Source organism: Athene noctua, chromosome Z (genome assembly GCF_965140245.1).
Source record: "Athene noctua chromosome Z, bAthNoc1.hap1.1, whole genome shotgun sequence".
In the NCBI taxonomy this organism is placed as follows: domain Eukaryota; kingdom Metazoa; phylum Chordata; class Aves; order Strigiformes; family Strigidae; genus Athene; species Athene noctua.
Window position 1 is genome coordinate 90596638 of NC_134077.1, and position 24695 is coordinate 90621332.

The following is a 24695-nucleotide window of genomic DNA, read 5'->3' on the forward strand; positions in this document are numbered from 1 at the left end:
TTGCCGTGCTGCGGCATTTCTGTTAACACCAGCCACTTGTGGCTCCACTCCGGCAGTGCGGACAATCCCAGACCGTCAAGCCCGGCCTGAACAGCGCAAGCCCCGCGCCTCTGCCCGCTCTCCTCACCCGCCCCGGGCTGCTGGGGCCGCGGCCGCGCTGCCGGCGGGAAAGGCCGCCGCGAGGGGAGGGCGGGCCGCGGAGCATGCTGGGAGGTGTACCCCACCGGGGCGGGCCGACATCTTGTGCGTGGCGGCAGCCGCGGCGGCGCCGTCCCGCCACAGTCCCCGGCGGGACTCCCGGTACGAGCGGGCGCTGTTTCACCGCCTCTCTCGAGACCCGGCGCGGCCGAGGCCGTTCCCCGTCACAGGGACCCTCTCGCCATGGTGGTACCCGCACTGCCCGACGCCATTTTCAACCTCCGTCCCGTCATGCACTGCGTGGTCCCGCCTCTTCCTGTCAGGCGCTGCTCGCTGATTGGTCTACGGCCGCCGTGACCGGAAGTGTGCGCCGCGGCGGGGAGATTTAAACGGTAACAGCCGCGGTGGGCCGGGGCTGTTGAGCCGGTGAGCGCTGCCCTCGGCCCCGCGCCGCCCGACCTCAGGGCCTGGGCGGCCGCTCGCTGTTCCTCCGGCGGCAAAGGCCACGGGGAAGCCGAGGGGGGTGGGAGGCCCCTGTGCTGCCCTCTTGGGTGCCGTTGGTCGCCCGGTGGAGGTAAAGGGTCGCGGGGGATGGTGTTGTTATTGCTGCTCTGCAAAGCAGTCGCCCGCTCTCGCTGCCCAGAGTTACCGAGGAGCCCCCGAAAGGTGCTGGCGTTTTGTGCCGGTAGCCTCCGGGCGCTCAGCCTCGTCTAGTGAATCTGCTGCTAGTGAAAGCAACCCCAGGCCCCTGCCCCGGAGCTGCAGCAAATGGCCTTTTTGTTTCTACGAGTCTGCTCAGGACGGAAAAGCATGAACACCGTCTATGCTTTCTCCTTACAGGTACCGAGATGACTTGCAAAATCCCCATCCCTCATGGAGTGCCAGAGGGTGACTGTGAGGAAGTTTTCGATTACTATGAGCTATGTGAAACAATTGGGACAGGTAGGCTTAATCTGTGAAGGTGAACAGATGTGTGCGATCTGTCTAACGCTTTAGTATTTATCTGAGTACAGATCAGCTGTCGCTGCAGGTCATATTTCAAGTGTATGTTTTGGGTGTCAGATCTCTGAAAATGTCACTGGAAGCGGGTAGTAGTGATCACTTCTAACTCTTAACAAACACACTGCACACTGTGCATGCTACATACTCCAGTGTAACCGTGAGATTGTAGGCAAAAAAGCACATCATCACACTGAGCTTTAAACGTCTTGGTTTTGTTTTTTTAATTCTAGGTGGGTTTGCAAAGGTAAAACTTGCGCGACATATCCTCACTGGTGAAAATGTTGCAATAAAAATCATGGACAAGCTGGCTCTAGGGGTAAGCCAAAAGATACTTAAAAGCTGGCACATGTTCTGCTGTTCTTGTGGAGCCCTGACGATCAGAGGTGTGCTCTGCGTTGGAATGCTGCCTGTTGACTGTTGAGGGATGCTGTGGACTTGGAAGAATTTTAACAAAAGACCACAAATCTTGTGCCCTCTTTGAAGAGGGCAACATTCCCTGGTGGTAAAATTCAGGAAGTTGAAGGTTATTACAGTAATTCAAACAGAATGCTGTTGAGAATACTACCTACTTTACATCCACCCCTTTGGGTTTTGCTGATCAATGTGCCAGAATTGTAGGGGACTTGTTGCTGGGTGGAGTTTGAGCAGTTGAATTGTACGCTGCCATACATGTGCTGTGAAATACTGTGTTGCACGACAGTCTGATGCTCACTGTGATGTACAGGCTGTCAAAGTAGTCAGCAATTTCACAGCTTGCTGTTGTGGTTTCTTAGGATGACTTGCATCGTGTTAAAGTAGAAATCGATGCCATGAAGAACCTCAGTCACCAGCACATTTGCCGGTTGTATCATGTGATAGAGACATCCAAGAAAATATTCATGGTCTTAGAGGTAAGAAACGGTGTTCCTACCATTGCAAAGGTTCCTGGTTTTAGCTGTAGTGGTAGATAAAGTTGAAATGAAGGAATTCTTTAAAAGTTATCTCAATGATGAGCATGTTCAGCATGCTTCAGTTTAAATATGAGGCTGGTGATATGCTCTACCTTGTAAAAGCTGCTCTTCACATTTACAGTAAGTGAAGTAACACTATTTCCTACCTTGTGCTTCAGCTATTTTAAAATAACATAAGCAGGACACATGGGACGCTGGAACTCCCCCGTGGTTGTCACAGCCTGGGCAGTTTGTATCCCCTGTGATGTTAGTGTGCTGAACCGCTGGCCTGGGGGGCACTGGGGCAACGCTGTGGTAGAGCAGAGGGAATGGAAGAGTGTCCTCCAGTTGTCCAGTGCTCTTGTTGTTCATTAGACTACATTATTCTAAATGCATTCTCTTTTCATGCAGTACTGTCCTGGAGGAGAGCTCTTTGACTACATCATTTCTAAGGACCGCCTTTCAGAAGAGGAAGCTCGTGTATTTTTTCGGCAGATTGTGTCAGCAATTGCTTATATCCACAGACAGGGGTATGCCCACAGGGATCTCAAACCGGTAAGCCTGAATAGAGTCAGATTTGTGTAAATAATAACAAACACCTGCTTTTATTTCTCTGTTAGGAGCCGGGGTAAGCTATGCCTTCTCCATTCTCTCGTGCTTAGAGCTCTTTATATAACGTTGTCTGAAAGAGCATTATTTCTACTTGCTGTGGTGTCCTCAGCTGGGCTGGGTGTGGTTATACCCGAGGAAGGAGCTTCCTCTGAAAGAGAACACCACTCTCCAGCTGGGAGTGGAGCAAAGTCACGGAGATGGCTTTGAATATTGTGTAGACATTTTTGTCATCCCCTTTATTCCACTTGGTACCTGGAAAGGGTCTTTATGGTGCCGCTCTGTTGTGCAAAGGATTTTCATGCCCAAAGGAAAAGTGACACTGACAGTTTAAGTGGTGGCCAGACAAGGAATGTAAGGGGAGATGCTTGCTACTGGACCTGTCCCATGGCTCTGCTGTCATAGGTTTAAGGAATGGAAGACTTGAGTCCATTTCTCATTGAAGGGGTTAGCAATTGCAAACTTACAGATGTTAACATCTGAGAAATGCAAATTCTTAGTGCACAAGGGTTTTCCTAGACAGCTCATGAAATCTTTGTCTCTAAAGTACTTCTTCCCAAACAAAGGGTTGTATGTACCCTTTGGAAGGAGTTGGCTTGTAGCTGGAGAGCTGATGGATTCATAGGTGGGAAGTGACTTCCAGAGGCTTCTGCTTGAGCCTCTTGCTCAAAGCAGTGTCAGATCAAGCTTCTTGGGGCTTTATCCACCCACATTTTCAACCTCTCCTGAGGATGAGGCAGTGGATCCCTCGAGGCAGCCCGTTCAGCTCTTCACTGTCCTTATGAGGGAAAAGGCTTTTCCTTATTTCCAGTCTGAAGGTCTCCTGATGCCTGTTGTCTGTCACCATCCCACCACGCACTAGCTCCGTCTTCATGCCCTCCTTGCAGGTATTAAAGGCTGCTATGAGGTCTCCACTAAAGCTTTCTTGCCTGCAGGCTGAACAAATGTCTTTCCCCCAACCCCTCCCTCCTGAGCAGACTGAGCTTACTTTTTTGACTTTCTGTGCTGGGGAGCAGGAACTGGACACACCATTCTAGCTGTGCTGAGCAGAGGACTAGAGTCACTTCCCCAGTCTACTATCTGTGCTCCTTTTAATGCTCTTTGAAGTTGCTGCTGCCTTCTCTGCCAGAGCAGGCTGCTGCCTCATGTTCGGTGTGCTCTCTATCACCCACTGCCCCCAGTCCTTTTCAGCAGGTAGGAATAGTATTCCCCATCTGGAATTCAGGATATATACATTAACAACTGATCTGATTAGATAAATTTTAGCTGATAATGACAAGAAGAAATAAGATAAAACAAAACATGGCTCTGTGGATCCTTAGGTTATAGAAGCATTCATTAGTGCTTTCTCTTTTTCCAGGAAAATCTACTAATTGATGAGCAACATAATTTGAAGCTGATAGACTTTGGGCTCTGTGCAAAGCCAAAGGTAAGAGTATCGGTTGCTTTCACAGAATAGGGTTAAATCAGTTACTGCAAAAGCATTTAAAAAAAGGCATGTTTGACTTCAGAGTGCAATGCAGAGACTTGCCCAGAGACCCTAAATTCAAGTTGTTTTAGTTCTCATCCATCACTAAGTACTTGGTAGGGCCTTAACTGTGTGAGAGGGCAGTTACCTGCATGTTATGACCAGACTTAGAGATAATTTTCTCTTCTTACACTTCATCTTTTATCATAATCCAGAGATCATCTACATGTAGCACCTGCTGTCACAGATAAAAGTCTGCAACTTAAAGCTTATGTTGGTCTGCATTTTTCCCTGATAAGTTTCAATGATGTCTAACTTCTTTCAAAACATTTGTATATGTGTGGAGATGGTGGCTCAAATCAAATAGTTTTTTCTACAGACAAATCCTCTGGTTCCATGTGCTTGTACTGTTTCCTGAATTTAAAATTGGTTTCTAGGAGCCCTTTTTATTTGTCAGTTTAACAGGCAAGGTGGGTGCTGTTAAGAAACCATTTAATGAAAAGGCCTTACTGATCCAAAGACTTGTTCTCAGATCATTTTACCCAACTCAAGTTGGAGCTTCTTGCAGGCAGCCAAGACTATTAGACCATCATCTTGATGGTATAATGTCATCTAATTCTGGTCTGCTTAGAACAAAGCCCAGGCAGAGTAAGAACATGGTTTTAATAAGAATTCTTAATTCTTAAATTATTGCCTTGCGTATTGGTATAAATAACCAGCTAGCCACATGCCCGGTAGCTCTTGGATCACTTCCTCCCAAGTTCCATCTCTCTTCACAGTTGAAGGGAATTGTTCTCATCAGAGGATGAGCTGCAGAAAAGTCTGCCAGGATAATAGATGGATGAGCAGCTTGGGACCTGAATGCTTATAGGATATTCACGGTCTTAGACAATTTTTTGCCTAGTGAAGCCATATATTACACAAAAGCAAAATACAAGGTGAATGTAGATTCACAGCAGAGAAAAATGAAGCGTCTGAGGCCTCTAATAGGCCACTGGTAGAAGAATTAGGCTCTGTTAATGCCAGTGCTTCTGTGTGATGGGTGTTATGTCTTATTCTAGGGTGGCCTTGATAACTATCTGAGAACATGCTGCGGAAGCCCAGCTTATGCAGCACCAGAGCTGATCCAGGGCAAAGCGTATATTGGCTCAGAGGTACGTCCTTTCCCCTGTGTATTTAAAGGTGGTGAGCTTCAGATACGCTCACTTGGTTTCTTTCAAACGGCAATTTGTTAACTATCCAACTCTTGCTGCAAATTTCCGTGCAGTCTCAGTATGCTGTATGCTTTACCAGGCCCGTCTCTAGCTTGGAATTTGTGTATGAACTTGTTCTCTGTCCTGTGCAGTGTAGTAAAATTCTAGAGAAGAAAAAGTGGAGTTTATCCAGCTCTGATTCCATGTCCAGAACACCAGGACCTGCTACTTGCTGTTGTCAATGCACCCAAACTGCTGTAATTGCAATCCTCTCAACGTTCTTAAATTGCTGTGCTGTTGGATGGAGTCAGTCTTTTTCCCCTTTACATACCTTTGCACCCCTGTCCTTGGCCTCTAACTCCTGCTTTTTTTTTATTTGGTGTGCTTTGTTCTCCATGAAGTCCAGTGCGTTTCAAACCTCATTTTTCCTTATGGTCTAAGTGGGAATTTCAGTGTGAAGCGTTAGAAGGCATGTGGGGGCCTTGTCATGCCTATAGAGAGGAGAAGCAGTGGGGCTTTAAAGTTGATTGTAGCTGTGCTGACAGCTGTTGTAATCAGTAATGTTACCATACAAAATCCCTTGTGATGAGTTTGATTTCATTTTTGCCAGTGAAATCCTTGTAGATTGAAGGTAATGCAGCAATTTGGTGACCTAAGGAGAGGATATTGGTTTTACTAGTGCTCTAGCTTGAGTGAATTGAAAATTGAATTTGTGTTGTGTGCTTTCACTTGGAATATAAGAGTTCTGTCAAGAATTAAGGAGCCTACTCTTCGTGAGTTGTAAGTGGGCTTTGCCAAAGGGGGCAATATTACCTCTCTCTAAGGTAGAGTTTTAGATAGATTGGGTTCATGAACTTCCACTCTTATTTTTCAGGCAGATATCTGGAGCATGGGAGTGCTGCTGTACACTCTGCTGTGTGGCTTTCTCCCCTTTGATGATGAAAACATCATGGCTCTCTACAGGAAGATAATGGTAGGTACTGATGGTGCTAGAATACACTGGGAACAGGCATTGCCAAGCATGATGAGGCCTTTGCTTTTCTGGTGGCAGAACCTCTGTGCCTATGGTAAAAAGACGTATCTGCTTAATTTTGTTACTTTGCTAGTTTTTCTATCAATGTTTTGTGAATTGTTTCCATCTCCAATCTGCCTTTGCAGTATTCTGGCTTGGTCCTATAATACAACAGGAACCTGAGGTTCAGGAGGAGTGTTTTCTTGCTGGTGGGCTGGATTTTTGTATCTGAGTCTTTAACTGGCTTCTCCCTGTATTGTATGGAATAGAATTGCAAATATGTAATTTGATTTACCAAAAATAATGTTCTTAAATGTCAGCTATTCTCACATCTAGGAAAAACAGGATTCTGCATCTGTTGTTAGACTTTCCTCCTCCAAAATGAGGAGGAAATGTTGGACACCATAATCAACAGGAAAAGTTGAATACAGAGGGATAGAACTCAGTAGTTGATTCTGTCTCACTGTAAAACCCTCCTGATGCAGCTAAACATACACACACCTCTACCAACCACTTCTAAGCTGCCATAAAACTGATGCTGGTAAAGCTTCCCGTGAGTGGGGTGAGCAGTAGCTGTGTTGGATAAGGGCTTTGATTCCTCTACCTCTTTCTCCTTTCACCCAGAGTCTGATATGTCTGAAAAAAAACCCCAGAAAACTTCCTGAGAGCGTACAAGGACTATGGTAGGAGGTAACTGACAGCTGATCTACACAGGGAGTGTTTTTGGGGTGCATAGCAATCAGAGCTGATGCAAAGGATAGGATGAGTTCATTAAACAACTTGGCTTTTTAGTCTAGAATTGGAGTGGACTTGAGAACCTTGACAGGACATCTGTAGGAAGCTCAATTTGTGTTGTTGTAAAGAACTTTAAAAAAAAAAAGGGAACAATGGCTAACTGATCCAGAGAGATTGTGTAAAGGTGTTGATATTCCGAATAACAGTCCACCCCTAAGGTTAGCATACACTGGGAACTGGTCCATGTGTAAGCATACTTTTGTAGGATGACAGAATCCTTTATGCTGGTTATTCGGCCAAGGTGCAGAGCCTGGTAAATGATCTACTGGCTTAAGGTATTAATTCCGTTAAACTTGTCGATAGTTGAAACGTGAGCAGAGAACTTAGATGTGGAACGGAGATCTTAAGCTCATCAGAGGTGATGTCTGCATGTAGCTGTCTAACGTGCACAGGAAGGAGGCGATGAGTTGCTTAGACTGAGAGAAGGTTGGTCAGTGGAACTTGTTTAAGTGAACTGAGATGGCCAAATTTTAAAACTTGGTCTGGGTGCAGTCAAAAACTGATAATGTCTCAGGTGTTAAGAGGCAGGCTTGCCATTTCCACTCTGAATTTGTTTTAGTTTTATGTGGTTGTGACATGGAAATTGCTTGAAATGAGGACACTTAGGCACTATTGTGGAATTTAATTTCACACATTATAGATCCTGAAATTTATTGTAATCCCAACTCAGAACTACTGTTCCAAGTCAATGTAATGATCTGCTGCTTGAATCTAATTAGGATCATGTGACTTACATGCAATGTTTCTGTCCCTGGAACAGTCCACATCTCTTCATTTGGGAATAATTGAATAAGCCTTTACCTTTTGAAAGAAAAAGCAAGCATGTGACTTCTGTAAAAACAAAAAAAATACCCCAACAAAAAAAATCCAAAATTATTTCTGGTGTCATCTCATGTATCTGGTAGCTATTGCAAGCTATTTACCTTCCAGCATTGCTCTCAGTCAAGTAGATGCTAATTGTGTTTTTTCTTGTCTCATGTTCTGTAGCAATATATTAAAAACAAAATGCAGACGACATGTGTTACTTGACTTGGCCTAGTTTCATAGTTAAGCTGCGTTGTGAAACAGCCTGCAGTCTATAAATAGCTCTTTAGTAGAGTCTGTAAAGCTGTAACTTAAATTATTTACCTGTGATGTCAAAGCAAGACATACTCTGCTTAGAAATGTTTGCTTCATGTGACAGCAATCGTTTTGTTCTGGAGGCATTTCTCTGTAGAAAACTGCTGGGACAAATTGGTACTTACATTACTTCATGATGGGTGTTTACTGATTTTTTTAAAAAATTTTTTTCTTCATTTTCACTGAAGTAAATTATCCTTGATGGTGAATTTGGTTTATTTTTTAGCTACTGTTGTACCTCAAATCTGAAAGCCATTTCCAATTTTCTTCTAACAGAGAATTAAAAAAATTTTGTTGAAACTTGCCTATTAGATCTGTAACCTTTTTCCTGTCTGATGTATGAGTACAGCAAAACTCTAGCATTAGTTGTAACCTATTCAAAAAAAGGATAGCTAAATATTGACGGTGGTTTATATTTAGTGTCTGAAAAGTAGTAATTGCAATGAATATTCACATTTCAAAGTGCTGCTATCAGTCATTCATGCTTCAACATGTTTACACCTCTAAGACTTCCATATCAAGTTGATGGGATGAAACAAAGCAGTAGTTAAGGAGCAGATGAGCTGTGTCACATGGGCCAAGTGGGTGGAAACTGCAGCTGATAATTCAAAGGTAGCTTTAATAATTACTTTAATAAATGTAACAGCAGCACTAAACCCAGTTGTGTTAGTAAGGAAAATGCAAAGTTTGAATGTGTCTGTTCTTCCTTTGTGGCCAAATACAGGTGTCACTATCATCCAAGTAATTTAGCAGTTCCTCTGGAGTTAGCTGTTCAATGTTCATTCTAAATCCTCTTCTTTTCTGCAGAAAGGAAAATATTCTATTCCGAAGTGGCTCTCTCCTAGCAGTACTCTACTACTTAACCAAATGCTGCAGGTAAAGGTATTGCTTCTCTTCAACAGGTCTGTGAAGTACCACTGCAAAGGTCAAAACACAACCTCGATGAGATACTTAAAAAGCCAAGAAGTTTAATTCTTACAAATTTTTGAAGAAAAGATTAATATTGCCTTCTGCTGAAAATTCTTTGAGAAGAATATTTGGGTATAGAAATAATTAAGCAAAGCTTAAATGATAGAACAAAGTCTTCGAGCAGCCGGTGTGGTGGTTCTTAACTGTGCTATATAAAGAAGAGCTTTTTTATAAATGAAGCTGAACATGCTGAATATGCATTTTGGCTACATCTAACCAATGCTAAATATTCCTGGAACACTTATTGCAACTGTAGGTTGTGTAACTGCTCTTCACAGCTCACGTGTTTGACCTTCCTTCTGGTGAAGCTGTGAAACAGTATTGGTTTCCATTTGAGCTTCTAACCACCCTAAAAGTCTGAGTAGAAGACAAGCAGTTTATCCAGTTCTTCCCAGTGATTTAAGTCTCAGCTTAATTTTTATTGCCCACTAGGTGGACCCAAAGAAGCGGATTACAGTTAAACATCTATTAACTCACCCTTGGCTCATGCAAGGTTATTCTGATGCTGTTCAGTGGCAAAGTAAACGCACAGTAAGTACACTTGTCAGATGAATAATAAAGTATTTAGTATGATCGTGCTGGTTTGCTACTACCCTCACAGTATGAGAGTGTGAAGACGTTTCTCCCAAGATGAACTCTGAGATGATCGTGATTCCTTTTGGTTCTCTCGCTTTCAATGTTTCCGCTTTCTCCCAATTTCTCTTGAGGAGGAATTTCAAATGTGTTTTCACTGTGTTCTGCAGCTGATACTTCGTTTGCAAAATAGCAGATTTCTCATTAAAATGTGAAGTATTTCCACATGTGAATGACCAGCTGATTCTCCGGGCTGCTTGGTCAATACTTTATTGAAGGTGGAAAGTGCAAATGTTCTGGAGAGCGTGTTAGACATGGTTATGGCTTATCTTGTATCGAGTCCTCACTAGAAACTGATAGTTGGAATAAAACTTTGACCTCATTGAATGTATGTTTGTCCTGTCACTATCTTGTTTTACTCGTGTGAGAGGCTAAGGTAGTATGGAGAGGGGAAAAAATAAAATCAAGCTGTCAGTAGTAATTCCTGAGCAGGCTGGCAGCCAGTGCTTCCCGTTGGCCAGTGGGTGCCACTGTTTTGCTAGATAAAAAACAGGTTTTCTGTGCTTGTAGCACCTGTTCTAAGTGGCTCTAGAAAAGATGTGCATTTCTGATAGCTTTGAATATTTATAGAGAGATGAAAGTGTACCTTCCATTCTAGTAAAAATCTCATCTGCTGTCAGGCTTTCTTATTTGAATTCACAACCTCTCGCCAAGGAGGGGCTGGGCTGTGAAGTTGCTGGAGTTGCATGACTTTTTCAGTCTGTTCCCTGCAATATTTAGCCATGATACTAACTATTTAAAATACAAGGTCTGAAATCGTGGTTGGTCACTGACTCAACCCGCTGGGTTTCACGACTGTCACAGTCAGATATGGTTTATGAGACAACTCAAAAGCCTCATGCTTCAATATCTGTCATGTTCTTGCAGCTGGGACACCTCGATGAAGACTGCATAACAGAGCTTTCTGTGTTTTATAAACAGAGCAAGGAGGCTATATTGGAACTAGTATCAGAGGTAAGAAGTATCAGTAATTTACAGTAATTTACTGTATTACTGTGTTTAATCTTACTGTATTAACAGACTAATGCTCACATTGTCTAGTATGAAATTATTAATACCTTTCAGATTTAAGGAGCCTCTGCAGAACCCAAAATCTAGCTGTACCTTATAACTACTGTTCTGAAGTTCAGATTTAATCTTCTCTTTTTCCTTCTTTGATTGTGCTTGTGATGTCTCCTAAACCTTACTGTTATTTCCCACCATGGTAAAATCTTTCCAAATCTCTTCAACTCACAATAGAGTTAACAGAAATTTATAGTTGAACAACAGATGCTGTTTGTAGGGTTGACTCTTTGCTTTCAAATGGTTCAGTAAGTAAGAAGAAGAGTAAGAGGAAAATATCAGAGCATCTCCCAAACAGACTATAAAATACATTTTTTGCAGTTACTATTCAAAATTTTTTAAGTGATTACGTTTAGTCACTTTTGAATACAAAGAGCAAAAGTTGAATTGACTACTTCTAGAATTGTACAAATGTTAGCAATGAAACTGCAAGCTGTAGAGGAGACTTAAAACATAATGTGTACTCCAGCTTTAACCTGAACCTGAAGATTCTCCTTTCAAATTGAATTTTTTGCTTCCTTGTACATGGTAGCAGTGACAGTTCTTTGCTTTGGAAAAACTGTCAGGTTTTTCACGTAATTGTAGTAGAAACAGACTTTTGAAATGTGCGTGATACTTAAGATGGATTTGTGGAGTTAATGCTCCTTGTTCTTCAGTTATAGGAAATAATCTGAATAATCTGTCTACACAGGGGAAAAGTCCTTCCAAATAGGTTTGTGGCATTTGCATAGTTCTTTAGTGGAGAACTTCTAATCCCTTATAACTAGTTCAAACTAATTGTACTATGCTGCAAACTTGTCAAGAATTGTACCCATGTTCCTCACACAAGGATAATTGCTGAAAATCATGCGGGAAAAAAAATTGGTGCCACTTGTAGGGGAAGAATGGGGGGACTTGCAAAAAAATTGAGACTCTGGTTGAAATATCAGCCAGACTGAATTATTAGCTTTGCCAGTCACCTCAGTAGGTAGATTCTGCCCTCTGTGTTTGTGTTCACACTCGTGAGTGTACTGCAGACTAACTTGGAAAGAACAACCACCATAGTCTGTTTCTTGATCTCAAACACATAATGTGAATCAGCTGAGGACTGGAATTACACTTGGGTGACCAAACATTAGGGGTACGCATCACGTAGAAAAGGTTGTAGAAACACAGAAATTTTCTGAAGGCTGAGCTTGCTTTGGACTTACAAGGTTTCCAAAGACGAGACTAAAATACTCTTTTTTTTTATTTCCTAGTGGAAATATGACCAGATGTCAGCAACATATCTCTTGCTTCAGTCCAGGAAGGCTCGTGGCAAGTGTGTTCGCTTAAGGGTTCCGGGTCCGACAGGACATGCTAGCACAAAGCAATCAGCTGGCCTCAAGGTAAGTTTCTGAACTCAGCAGGACAAAATACTGATTAAAATGCTGCTCTGCGTTAACAGAGCCCTACCAGGGAGCACAGACTGGTGCCCTGAACATCAGTAAGACGACACGTGTGCAGTCAGCCAAAGTCTTCATCATTAAACAGTTCAGTCTCCTCATGAACACGTTTTAGCAAGCTGGGCTGCTTCTGTGAACTGGTGTTACTGGAATAACTGTTGAGAGGACACGGTGCACCATGAGTACTGCATGGAATCTCCCCTTGGCGGCTCACAGAAATGGGCTAAAATTTAAAATTGCCCATTGTCTGGCCTGTGTGATCATTCCAGGTTTTTCTCTGTGGTGCCCCTGAACACTTCAGTACCTGCAAGTTGCATGTAACATTGTGAGGCCATTGAGTGACTCGAGCGTGGCCAGAGAAGGGCAACGGAGCTGGGGCAGGGTCTGGAGCACAGGTCTGCTGGGGAGCGGCTGGGGGAACTGGGGGGGTTCAGTCTGGAGCAGAGGAGGCTGAGGGGAGACCTCCTGGCCCTCTGCAACTCCCTGCCAGGAGGGGGCAGAGAGGGGGGATGAGTCTCTGGAGCCAAGGCCCCAGCGCCAGGCCCCGAGGGAATGGCCTCAAGCTGCCCAGGGCAGGGTCAGGCTGGCTCTGAGGAAGGATTTCTGTGCAGAAGGGGCTGTTGGGCGTTGGAATGGGCTGCCCAGGGCAGGGGGGAGTCCCCGGGATCCCTGGGGGGGTTGAAGAGTCGGGCTGAGCCAGCGCTGAGGGATCTGGGGGAGTTGGGAACGGTCAGGGGGAGGGTCATGGTGGGGCTGGAGGAGCTTCAGGGGCTTTTCCAACCTGGGTGATTCTGGGATTCTGTAGCATGACTTAGTAAGGAAAGTCTTCTGAAACATCCTGTCATGTCATCTTGGTGTCCTGGTTCAAGGTGACATGGGCGCTTCATGAGACACTCATTCCTTCCTCATCTCTTTCCTTTTAGAACACAATCCCAGAGAGGATTCTGTGTATTTAGAGTAAAGGTAACATGTTGCTGATGTTTTTCTGATTAATTGGATTCTCAAGTAGTTTTGCGTATCTTATGGTGATTTCTGTTCCCGTGGTTTGGTAGCAAAGTACAAATAGGGCACTTCTGAACTTGTCTGAAGTTGCCAAACTGCATTATCATATATAACATAGTGATGTCAGAGATACTAGTTAGTGTTTGATAAACTCAAAAGCATTCAGGAAAATTTCAGACTTCGTATTAGCCATTCCTCCTAAAACTGTAGATATCCATATGAAATTGCTAACTAGCTGTGTGGATGTGCTGTTCTCTGCACAGAGACAAGCACTTGGAATAAATACTTGCTGGTGTATCTGATTCAGCTGCATGTAAATCACTTCAGTTCATTCATACAACTACTCTAAAAGGCAGGTGTGAATTCTAAGGTTACCAGTGCTGCATAACAGATCATGAATCATAGGTGTAGGTGAATGTGATTTCCATGGTCATGGTGGGTCAGTCTTCTACGCTCAGATGACTTTAAGGTGGAGGTTCTCTGGGTTTAGTAGTGCCGGGGCTGTGGAGTTAATTCATCTCTGGAGGTGTCCTGGGTAAATTGGTCTGTCTGATGCTACTCTTTAACGCATTATGCCTTCGCAGGTGACTGAAAATCATGTCTACACAACACAACGATCCATTAGTCCCTCTGCAGTGCTCAGGACACATTTAAGTTACCTGCATGTAGACACTGAGTGAATACCAACTGAATTTGCTGAAATATCCTTTGCTTTAGCAAAGTTTTCTAGCTAGAGCTGGTCTAACGTGAAGACACCCAAGCAAACAGAACATTTAACTTGGCCAGCTTCTGAATTTAGTAGCACAAGCTTGTACATAATACTGTCTTATTTCAAGCAGCTTAAGGATATTCCAAAAAATTCACCATGGCATGGATTTCTGGAACATGGTAGCCAAGGAATCCTGTTCAGGCATTCATACTGGAATGTGACTTCAGCTGCAGTATCAGGCTGTTAGCTTCTGGATGTGGCCAGCAGCCCGCTGGTAAGCGCCTTAGTAAGGCATCATAGTAGGTCTGGTGATGTACCAGAAAGCTCCATTTCTGTTGCAGTAGTAATGAGAAATCTGATCGTGGGAATATCCTTGGTCACAGGCCAAGGGAAGCTTACCTGCCAGCAGAACACAGCTTCCTAAAACAGCACCCATTCCAGCAGAGGACCAATAGCTTAAAATAACTATGCACTTCAACTGAAGTGGTGCGAAACAAGTCCTTGGGAAAAGTTTCCTGAAAACGACAAAAGGTGTTAAACTTGGGATGCTGTGATATACGTCTGACTGTGTGTGGTGTGAGCCGTGAAGGTTACCAATCTTGGCTGAAGTTATGAATCTTGTGACTTAATAAATGACAACTTTCTTGGGCTAGCAGTTAGATGAAGGGTTCTGAGTACTAGGTCAAGTACTGTTACAGATTCCATAATCGTGTGTGTTGTATGTAACATGTTTACCTTTATCCAGCCCCCTTTCAGACTTTACTGCATTATTTTCTCTTTTTTCAGCTTATGGTTTGGCTTTTGGTAAAAAGAGCTTGTGCTTCAAGTCTTGAAATCAAAGGCAGGCATTTTTTGTAAGATGCTTCTCTACTTGACACAGGTCATGAAAAATGACTTGGTAATGCTGCTTTGAGAATAATTTCACATCTGCGTTTGATACAAAGGGCAAATCCACAGTGATGATATTAAAGTCATATTATAAAACTCAGGTCACCAGCATGGGAACTTCCATTAGCTGTTAACCATAATTAGCAACGTAGAGTGAAATAAGATTTAGATTTTAATGACACTTTTCTCACTATATCTTCCTTTTAATCATGCAGTGGAATCCCAACTGAATCTTTCTTTTCAGTCTGAAAAAACTATGATGCGTGAAGATGTGCCGGACTGCAGTAAAGTGCCACACGTGTCGGGATCTGTGGAATTTTCTGATGCAGCTTCACTCTTGGAAGAATCTCCATTCAAAGATTTTGCTCTAAATACTCACAGAACAAAGGTGTTTGAAAAATAAATACTAGTTCCTTAAAAAAAAATATGCTATTCTTAATCAAAAAAACAATCTTATTCTCATTTTACATAAAATTTGTTCCGTATTTAAATGTTCGGTGGATCCTGGCTTAGGGGAGTTACAATCTCACTAAAGAAATGTTTTAAATGTATAGCTGAATATAAATTGTGGCTTCCTCTAGCTGTAGGTCGTGATTCATTTGATGAGAACTTGAGCTTTGACATTTGATTTGCATAAAAACAGCATCTAAGGAATGGGTAAATGAGGCAATGAGGAGTCTAGAACTGACGGGAAAACAGTACGGTACAGCAGACAAGATCTCAGAGCTAGGCTGGGGCTGGACAAGTTTTTGAAGAAGTTCAGCCTGTCTATTGGACAAGAAAATCCAGTGAGGCAATTAAAATGATACAATTAAACCGAATGAAAAATCTGAGCTTATTTTGGTGAGCTGGTGAGGAGTAGTCTTAAATGTACAAGCTGAAGAATTTAGAAGAGCAGATAAAGAAATGGCAAATGACTTGAGGTGTTTATTAGCAAGTTATGGAGTCAGAAGTATTGAAGACTTTAACTATTTTGTTCAAAAAGCAAGCATTGTATGGTATTTCTTAACCTGCTTCCATTTTAGAATTTCCTTGTCTGTAACATTCCTGAATGTGATCAGAATACAGCAAAGGATGTCTCTTTTTTTCTGTTACATCTCTCGTAGCATTCAAGGCATGATGCTCAGCTGGATGATACAGAATTCACACTGTCAACTCCAGTGACAAGAAAAGTGGCATCAAAGAAGCATGAAAACAAAGAGAATGTTGATACAGCGTCAGCTTTAAGAAATGAAATGCCCTTTGCGCTTCCCACTCCAAAGACTCCTTTTGTGAGGAGTCGGGTTGAGAGTGAAGAACAAACCAAACCCTCTCAGGCACCTGCCTCCAGAGGTATGTAACGAATCAAAACTTTGCACCTATACGTTGCTTAGGAATTATTGTAAATCCAATATGAACACACAACTTTTTTTACCATAGTCCCCAGCCTGGTGGTTCTGGTACCTCTGGTAAGGTGCTGCAAGGTTCAGGCATGCCTCAGGGCATGTCACTTGTCTGTTAATTACAGAAGCTGTTGCTGCCTCCAGAATCACAGGGGCATGCCTCTCGGCACACTCCGACATGGAGACAAGTGTTAGCGTTCTTAAAACTTGCATCTGGTTCCACTTTTCCCCGAAGGCTGAGAACAGGATTTCCTCAACACTGATTTTCTATTTGTAACTACCTTGAGCAAAAGTAAAGGTATACTTTTAGTCAAGTCTGCTTTTATTGCTTCTAAGAGAAATCTAACTTTTGGATTTCTCATGGTAGTGTATCAGCGTTTTCACAGTAACGGTCCAGTGTGGCAGTGAAAATACTTCTGTTACCAATGTGTAGATCTTAGTCACGTGATAGACCACAGAAATCTGTCTAAACCACGTCAGCTTTTCTGAGTTACCAGAAATTTATCTCCTCAGCCTATCTAGTCTGTTCTGATGAAAAATGATGGCTCCTGTATGTACATTATCATTCCCCTCAACCATTAACATAAAAGTTTTGGTGTTGATACTGTAAATGCCAACTCGGTCCTTCAAATGCCGAGGGCTCCTTACAATAGAAAACTTTTCTGTTCAGATGCTAAGGAACACTGTTCAGAAACAGTCTTTGCAGGCTGGTTCAAGTTACAAGGGACCTTGAACATGCTGCTGTGCAATGACACCCTCAGTAAAGTGTTTAAGGAAGTGCACTACAAAGACTAGCAATTGCTTATGTAAGTTTGATTTTTGCCTTGAGACTGATGTGGTAACTTGTGAAGTTTGGCACAGATTTAAAAAAAAAAGCAGGTACTCCTTCTGAAATGGGAAAATGCTTATTTCAGCTCATTTCAGTGAGATCTGAGGATTAAACAACCAAAAGCTAATTCTTTATTTCACTGAAATATCTTTGGTTCAGGAGAGGGAGTATCACTACTTTCTTAACAGCAGAAAAGTGGAAGTGTCCACTGGAAATCTTGAGATCAGAATTGCACCTGGCCCCAGAGGATGATGTCGAGAGCTGAAACTTTGTACACTGAAGCTGGGTTTAATTATAAGTACTCATTTGACTGTTTCACTCTGTGTTTGCTTCTGCATGATCAAAACCGTGCTCTGTGGAACCCCGTCAGCGCGTGGGTAGTACAACTTCGTAGGCTGTTACGTGGTGTGTATTAAGGGAAATGGCTTGTTGAAGAACACAACTATTGACACACTGAATTGCTCAGTTTTTATTCTGGAACCAAAATGAGAGCCAGAAAGCAATTCTAATCCTCTTTCTTTCCAAATTTCTGATCTTGAACTGCATTGGTCGCTCTAAGGCTTGACTTGTAGAGCCCCGGGGAAATCAGTCGCAGTTTTCTTTGCAGAGTAGAGGTAGTATTGTTGTTATATTAAAAACTTATTTTATCGTTCTGAAGATACGGACATGAGATGGAAAAGGGGGCTGGTTTTAGAAATGTTAATCATGAGAAATCCTTGCTGAAGAAATGAAAATTCTTTATGCAAAAAACATACCTGCTTTGGCGTGGATGCTTTCTTTCAGAGAGCCGGTTCACTACAGTTACCCCAATTAAGAAACGCAGAAACCCAACAAACATAGATGAATTGAGAGCAGCTGAGATTCTTCCAGAAACAAGGTAAATGTCCAGTTATTTGTGTACACTCCTTACTTAGATCAGGACTACCTTAATCCATGTACTGCCTAGGAAGCCTTGTTACAACAGCAAACTGTGATTTCTTCTCTCTTGGTAAAAACCTGTCTAAAGCCTCCTTCTGTATTCACTAGGAAATACTGAAGGCTGAGAAAAGTTTTAAAACTATGTAACGCAGTTATCTTATGAATATATATTCCTGTGGTCCATAATGTAAGTTCCTTCTTACCTGAGTTTCCCAGAGGGCTGCAGTGTCTATATACATCGCTGGGTTTAAATCTCAACCAACTTTCAAACAGAAATTCTCATAATACCCTGCACTTGCTTCGGTTTCCTTCATTCTGGCAGGTCTGGTAATATTTCATACCTGAATTAACGAATTTTCTAAACACTGAGGAAATATAACTGATTCATTTGTTTGTGTAACAGGTGTCATTCACCAGAGTTAGATATCAACGTAGCCCATGTGGATAGCATCCAAAAGACAAGAAAAGCCAAAATATTTGGAGGTCTTGAAAGAGGACTAGACAAAGTGATCACAATGCTTACGCCGAATAAAAGGAAACGGTTCTCAAGATATTGCCCAAGGAAACTTAAGGTATGGCTGTTGGAAAAACCTTACAGGGAAAACGAAGTGTAATTATAGAAAACATCTAATGCCTTTAGAAATGGTCTTGTGGAAACTTCTGTGATCTGACTTGCCTGCGTTCTGCAGTGAAGTGCAGTTTCTCTTGTGGCATCTCTCAATATGATGATGTCCCAGTTATCACCAAGAGATGTCATTTTAGTCTGGGCGCAAGCAAGTCACCAACAGATCAAGGGAGGAGTTTGGCCATTGCTTTTTATATCCCACCTAAACCAGATGTGAGGGAAGCAGGATGGTTCTAAAGGAACCCTAGGTGAAAACTTTTAATCATGTAATATGTATAGAGATACTACTAGCTCTCCCACTTAAAAAAAAACATTCCTGGATTAGATTGCTGTGCTATGTCTGTTCCAAGGTAGTCTGTAGATGTCAAGAAAATGTGAGGTTAAACTTAAAGCCTAAACAGCTACACCTTATGGAAGAATTTCTGACACTGTCAGCATAATTCTGATTTTTAAAGTTTTGATGTCACTGCGCCTGAACCAGCTGGCTGATTATTTTTAAGTGGCCATAGAAAAACTAGTTCCTCAGTGCATTAAAATTACATTAATAAATTATACCTACCAAAGCTGACTCATAAGGTTGGTATTAGCTTTGTGGAATACATGTCAAATGGAACTGGTGTAAGACCAGTGCACTGAGCAGAGTTCAGTCTGTTGCTCCAAAGCAACTAATGGACTTCAGAAGTTATTCGAGGGGTAGTTTACACTTGAGTGTGTAGACAATGTTTGAAAAATGTGATTTTGGTGAAGGGGGGAAGGCTGTTACTGGGGTGTAAACAGCTCCATAGAGGTGAAGCTTCCAGGTGCTGCCACCGTTCGGGCAGCCTCTGTGCAGGGAGTGCTGCCTGTCGGTGAAAGCGCCACTCTGTGCTTTGCAGTCCGTGTAAATGGGACCAGCAGCTGTATTCCAGTTGGAAGCTGCTCCCAGAGGTGCTGGTCAGGGGCGAGGTGCAGTTGTACAAGTTCAGGGTGTGTGTTGGGCCACAAACCCGAGTGACTTATTGTACAGGAGCCCAGACTGTGCAAATAATTCACAGTGATTAGAAAGAAAACCTTGATCTTCTGTCTCCAAAAGCTTTTATCCTTCTGCAGCAGTTTCCCTTGTCTGTAGCACATGCAAAATGACTGACACATGTCAAGGGATGCTGGGGTACATCAGGGGAAGGTAGAACTCTATTTCACAGGGTTGCAGCAGTTACAGCAGGGAGTTGCATACGTTTTAAATCGAGTAAGAGCTGTAAGAGCCAGTCTTCTACTCTCACTTCGCATCCTTGATGGATGTTCATTGCTCCAGCTATTTTATGACCTTGTCTTCTCTCATCTGTTTCTGTGACTTCAGAGAGCATTTGTGGCATATCACAGCTGGCACACACCTTTCTCTTGTTACATACGGGTGTCTGAAAGCTGCTCCAGAAGTCGCTCATTGGACAAGTCTGCAATATGAAGTATTAGATATAAAACCCATTTAACAGTAAACCTAGGAGTAGTAAGTTACCTCTCCTCTTCAAACATGGTCCTAGAAAAGCCATGCCTGCTTCCTGACACTGGTGTGCTCAGCCTCAGCTAGGCAACGCGCTGCTGACCTCTGCAGAACCCGCCTCTGTCTGCACCAGAGCTCCAATAGCCCCTGTGCTGCCCTGCCTGTCACTGCTACTCCACATTTTATGATGGATTATAGCTCGGACATGCTTTGATATTAATTGTCCAGCGGTTCTTTAGTGTTCCTGTTGCCACTACTGGTAATATTGGGAAGTTGAAGCATTTGTCCCTATGGTTGGCTGTCCCAAAGCTTTCTTTATGAAGACTTCTTGTAGTGTATTCAGTTTTAGGAGAAAGATGTTTTTTTAATGACTTTTTTTAATGAGATAACTACTTTTAGGAACACTGTAATGTTACCACCACTAAGCTACTGAATCCAGACCAAGTGTTAGATGACTTGATCAGTGTTCTTTCAAAGAAGCATGTGGAATTCATTCAGAAGGGGTAAGTGTAAAGTATGATGACTTCAACTTGTGTTTGTCTAAAAATCAGTACTCCAATCCTTGCTAAAGTGAAGCTTTCAAACTTACTTTCTCAGCCCCACACTGTAAAATACAGTAACTGCATAGAAAGTGTGCAGAGCACAACGTGAATGCGTGCAGTAACACTTGTCCACACAATGCAGAACAATGTTAGGTGAGCTCTAATAAACAGAGCTCTTTGACAAATATGAACTAATAACAGTGAGGTAGCTCTCAGAGGCTGATGTGAATTTTGTCCATCTCTTGTGAAGCTGTAAACACAAAAGGTGTGTTAGGGTACAGTCACATGGCCAAATCGGGCAGTTTTGGAAGATCATGAGGGAATAACCCTCGTTATTGGCAGTTAAGACATTAGCATTTAACCAAGGAGATCAGTATATTTTAAAAGCTTCTCAGAATACACACACCTTTGTGTAGATTATTTTAATTTACAGGATTTGCTTTTAATTTGTAGGATTTACTTTTGGCACCTTAGTCCAGTTAGTAGGATTGGTTCCCAGTTCTGATCAAACCTTAATGTCTGTTTCCTAATTTCCCAACGCACAAAAAGAAATGTGTTCACTTATGAATACACATTTTCTAAAGTTGTTGAATATTTAAATGATGGGCATTGTAGGATGTCAGATTACACTTCAACCTCTGCATTTCTGAGCTCAGAATCTGGAAGGATACTGAGTTGCACAGAAGTACCTTCTCCCATTGTAATGATTTAAACCTTCCATTCAGTTTTTCCGCTTTTCACACCAGCTGAGCTGTAACCAGCCTCTCGGCAGTGGTGTCTTGTCGAGGAGAAATGTGGTACCATCTCCATCATTCCAGCTCTGCACCCTGAGAACAGGGGTCTGTGGCTAGCAGTGGTTCCTATGGCTGGGTAGGATGTTGGCACTTGAGCATAATGATAGTGCTCTGGGACTAAAGTATTCAAGGCTCTCAGTTTGCTAAATTCCAGGTTGTTTTGCAGTATTCTGGGTAGCGGTGGGATAATTTCTGTGAAGTGCTTTTACTAATTCAAAACTGCATCACAAAACAAACATTAAACAGTTCAATGACTATTCTGTTTCTCCTTTGTTTTGTACAGTTATGCCCTGAAGTGTCAAACACGGTCAAATTTTGGCAAAGTAACCGTGGAGTTTGAGTTAGAAGTGTGTCAGCTCGGTAAATCTGAAGTGGTGGGTATCCGGCGACAGCGGCTTAAAGGTGATGCCTGGGTGTACAAGAGACTGATGGAAGACATCTTATCGAGCTGCCAGGTGTGACTGGCTGATGCACTGCTGAGAAAGCAGCGTTGTGCTGAGGCCTTAATCATCACGTTTTGGAGAGGTCTGTTCAGAAAAGTAATTCTGTGTCACATTCACAGCTGTATTTGAAAAATCTGTCAACTTTCTTGGAGTTTTAACCACTCCTCTTTGTACATGTGCCTCTTGTTTCCTTGTTTTCATGTGTCTCCTTTAATAACAAGTTTGTAATAAATGTTCTGCCACTACAGCTCTTCTGAAATGGAATTCTGTAAGCTGTTTGCCCTCTTGCATATTTTTCATGTAGGCGGGTTAAAAAAAGTATTAGTGTTTGTATGCTGAAGCTTATTTTGGTATGTCTTCAGTTATCAAGTACATTTGGTACAGAAATAGTCATTTGCATAATTCTCTTCTTGTCTCTGCTTAAGTAGGATTTATTGAGATCATTAACTAAGTCACAGCTGTGGTTCCCAGTTACACTACATGCTCAATGTGGTACAAAATAGGACTGTCTTCAATAAATGTGAAGTCAAGAGTGCTAGGATTTAAACTGTGATCCCATATAAGACATCGCTGTAGCTCATTACTGAGCCTCGGTAACGCTTAACACGTGTGTGTGCTGTCTGATGCTCTCGTGCTAAGTGATCATCACACGGGGCGTTAGGAGCAACAGCACCTTTGAACTGCTCTGAAGGGAGGAGGCATCTGCAACCCTCACTGCCTGCAGGGAGCTCGGGGACACCTCTAACAGGACCGGGTGCGGAACTTACGCACCAGAAATAAAACTGGAAATATGCACAACTGGTAAGTGCCCGCCAGAGCTGGCTGGGGTGTTGGGGTGTCCCCTTAGAGAAAGGCACGTGTCTGTCCTGCAGCACTATTTACACCTTCAGCCTTGCTTCAGCACCAGCCCCAATGGGCTGAACGCTTGTGGAAGCCTTTCCCAAGGAGGTGCCCAGAAAAAATGTCCTAGACAAGTTGACAATGTGCTGTGGATTTTATTTAGTGGTCATGAAGGAAAGGGGGGCCTGTGCTGTGTGTAAACCCCAGGTTGTTGCTCCTTAACCAAAGCCTGAGGCTCATCTGTCAAAGGGTTTTGTAGGTGGAGAGTTGAGTGTTGTTGGAAACTTCCAGCAACAGGCCTGAGATACGGCTGCTAATTAAAACTGCTTCCAATCTGTGACCCTTAGTGCAGTAACCGGAGAGATTTGTTTGTTAAAGCAGTTATTGACCAAGGGAGAAGTGTCTTTTTTTTCCAATGCCAAGTTGTCCCTTTGCGGCTCTTTAGACAGGCAAAGGAATAGGGAAACTTCTAGTGATTGTCAAGAAAAGGTAAAAATGCTTGCAAGTGTATGTGGAAGGAGAGAGCCACTGCTCCTGGAAGGGTTTCTGATCAAGAACATTTCAGATGCAGAAGGGGGCAACAAGGAAAGAGGGAGAACATCAACACGAACAGAATGACCCAAACCCCACTGACAGAGGGTGAGAGGCAGTAACAGAACCGGAGCTGGTCACTCCCTTTAATTGATAAAGGCATGTGGAATGTGGTTGGGTTTGTGTTGGAAAGGTTTTCTGATCAAGGGCCTTGTCAGATGGCTTCTCAGGAGAAGGGGGAGGGAAGAAAAAAGACAGAGGGATGCAAATCAGACAGACAACAAACCAGTCTGGTGGTTGTTGGTGGTGGGTGGGCTCTGGAGAAGCTGTGTTGAGCCGGGACTTGGCAGCGGACGAGGCTGGAGATTGGGGGGACCAGGCTGTGGTGGGGCCAGGCCCTGCGCAGGGGTCACAGCCCAGTGCCCGGTGCTGGCTGCGGGGGGGGCGAGTGTCTGTGTCCTCCCCAGGCCGGGTGTGCGCGGGGTGTGCGTCAGCGCTCGACGGAGGCCCCGGGTCTGGGCTTGGGGGGTTCCCACAAGCGTGGGGTGCCCGTGGGGTGGGTGTGCAGCGAGCAGGGGACCCGTGGGGGGGTCAGAGGGCCGGGCTGTGCTGGAGGAGGCACATCCCTTTACCGCTAGTACGGAACAATGTGAATGGAGATGCTGTCGCAGCGCTGATCTGACATGGGGTACGTGACCAGCACCTGAAGGAAGGATTTGTGTTGACAAAAACATACCTGACCTATTGTTTTAACAAATTGTGGCTTAAAGCTTCACATCGGCACTGAAATACTGTCTGTACCGGGCTCTGGCTGCAGGGTGAGACTCCTGTTTGGGGTTTGGATGTTGAAATTTGAGTCTCCTAAACACGACCTGGAAGTCAGCTGTGGACGCTGGAGCGCTGCGGTACTCTGCGAGCTCTGGTGCTTTTCGCTTGTTGTCTGAATACAAACTTTTCCCCGAGAGTTTGGCTTCTGCCTGGGACTTGATCTGAATTGAAATAAGGGTAGGAGATGGAAGGGCTGACTGAACGAGGCATATTGATAACAGATGAGCTGATCGCTAGTGTGATGTGTGTTTTATATTGCCAATCACAACTGCAAAGCCCAGGGGCTGAGGAATTGAAACATTCACTTGCTTTTGCATTTTGAGTTTTAATTTCAGGAATGACTACAAAAGCATCCTGGCATACCTGAACTGCTGCTGTTGAGAAGCACATTCTGTGTGAGTAACTATCTCCTCCCCATGGTGACAAGACTGACGTTGTGAAAGGACAAACAGTAATTACGATGTCTTGTTCCTTCCTTCTTTTTAAGCTAAAAACAACTGGGAGATAATTGATTCAAGTTGTCTTATAAGCTCT

At 43.3% G+C, this 24695-nt stretch overlaps 1 protein-coding gene across 1 annotated transcript; it reads left to right on the plus strand.

The window, feature by feature from the left end:
* The first annotated feature begins 381 nt into the window (after positions 1-381).
* On the plus strand, positions 382-21980 carry MELK (maternal embryonic leucine zipper kinase). Its single transcript, XM_074932730.1, has 19 exons — positions 382-478; positions 979-1080; positions 1371-1456; positions 1914-2030; positions 2481-2624; positions 4039-4107; positions 5208-5300; positions 6214-6312; positions 9073-9141; positions 9667-9765; positions 10735-10821; positions 12168-12296; positions 15197-15340; positions 15887-15889; positions 16059-16284; positions 17947-18040; positions 18485-18653; positions 20583-20686; positions 21803-21980. The coding sequence occupies exons 1-19, from the start codon at positions 382-384 to the stop codon at positions 21978-21980; spliced, it is 2109 nt and encodes a 702-aa protein (XP_074788831.1).
* Positions 21981-24695: the final 2715 nt, after the last annotated feature.

What these genes read in the sequence shown, in the direction of transcription:
- MELK (XM_074932730.1), top strand. Translation starts at nt 382, where the DNA reads ATGGTGGTACCCGCACTGCCCGACGCCATTTTCAACCTCCGTCCCGTC. An exon ending in CCCACAGGGATCTCAAACCG is followed by an intron (nt 2,625 to 4,038) that starts GTAAGCCTGAAT and finishes CTCTTTTTCCAG; the next exon opens with GAAAATCTACTAATTGATGA. An exon ending in AGCAATCAGCTGGCCTCAAG is followed by an intron (nt 12,297 to 15,196) that starts GTAAGTTTCTGA and finishes CTTTCTTTTCAG; the next exon opens with TCTGAAAAAACTATGATGCG.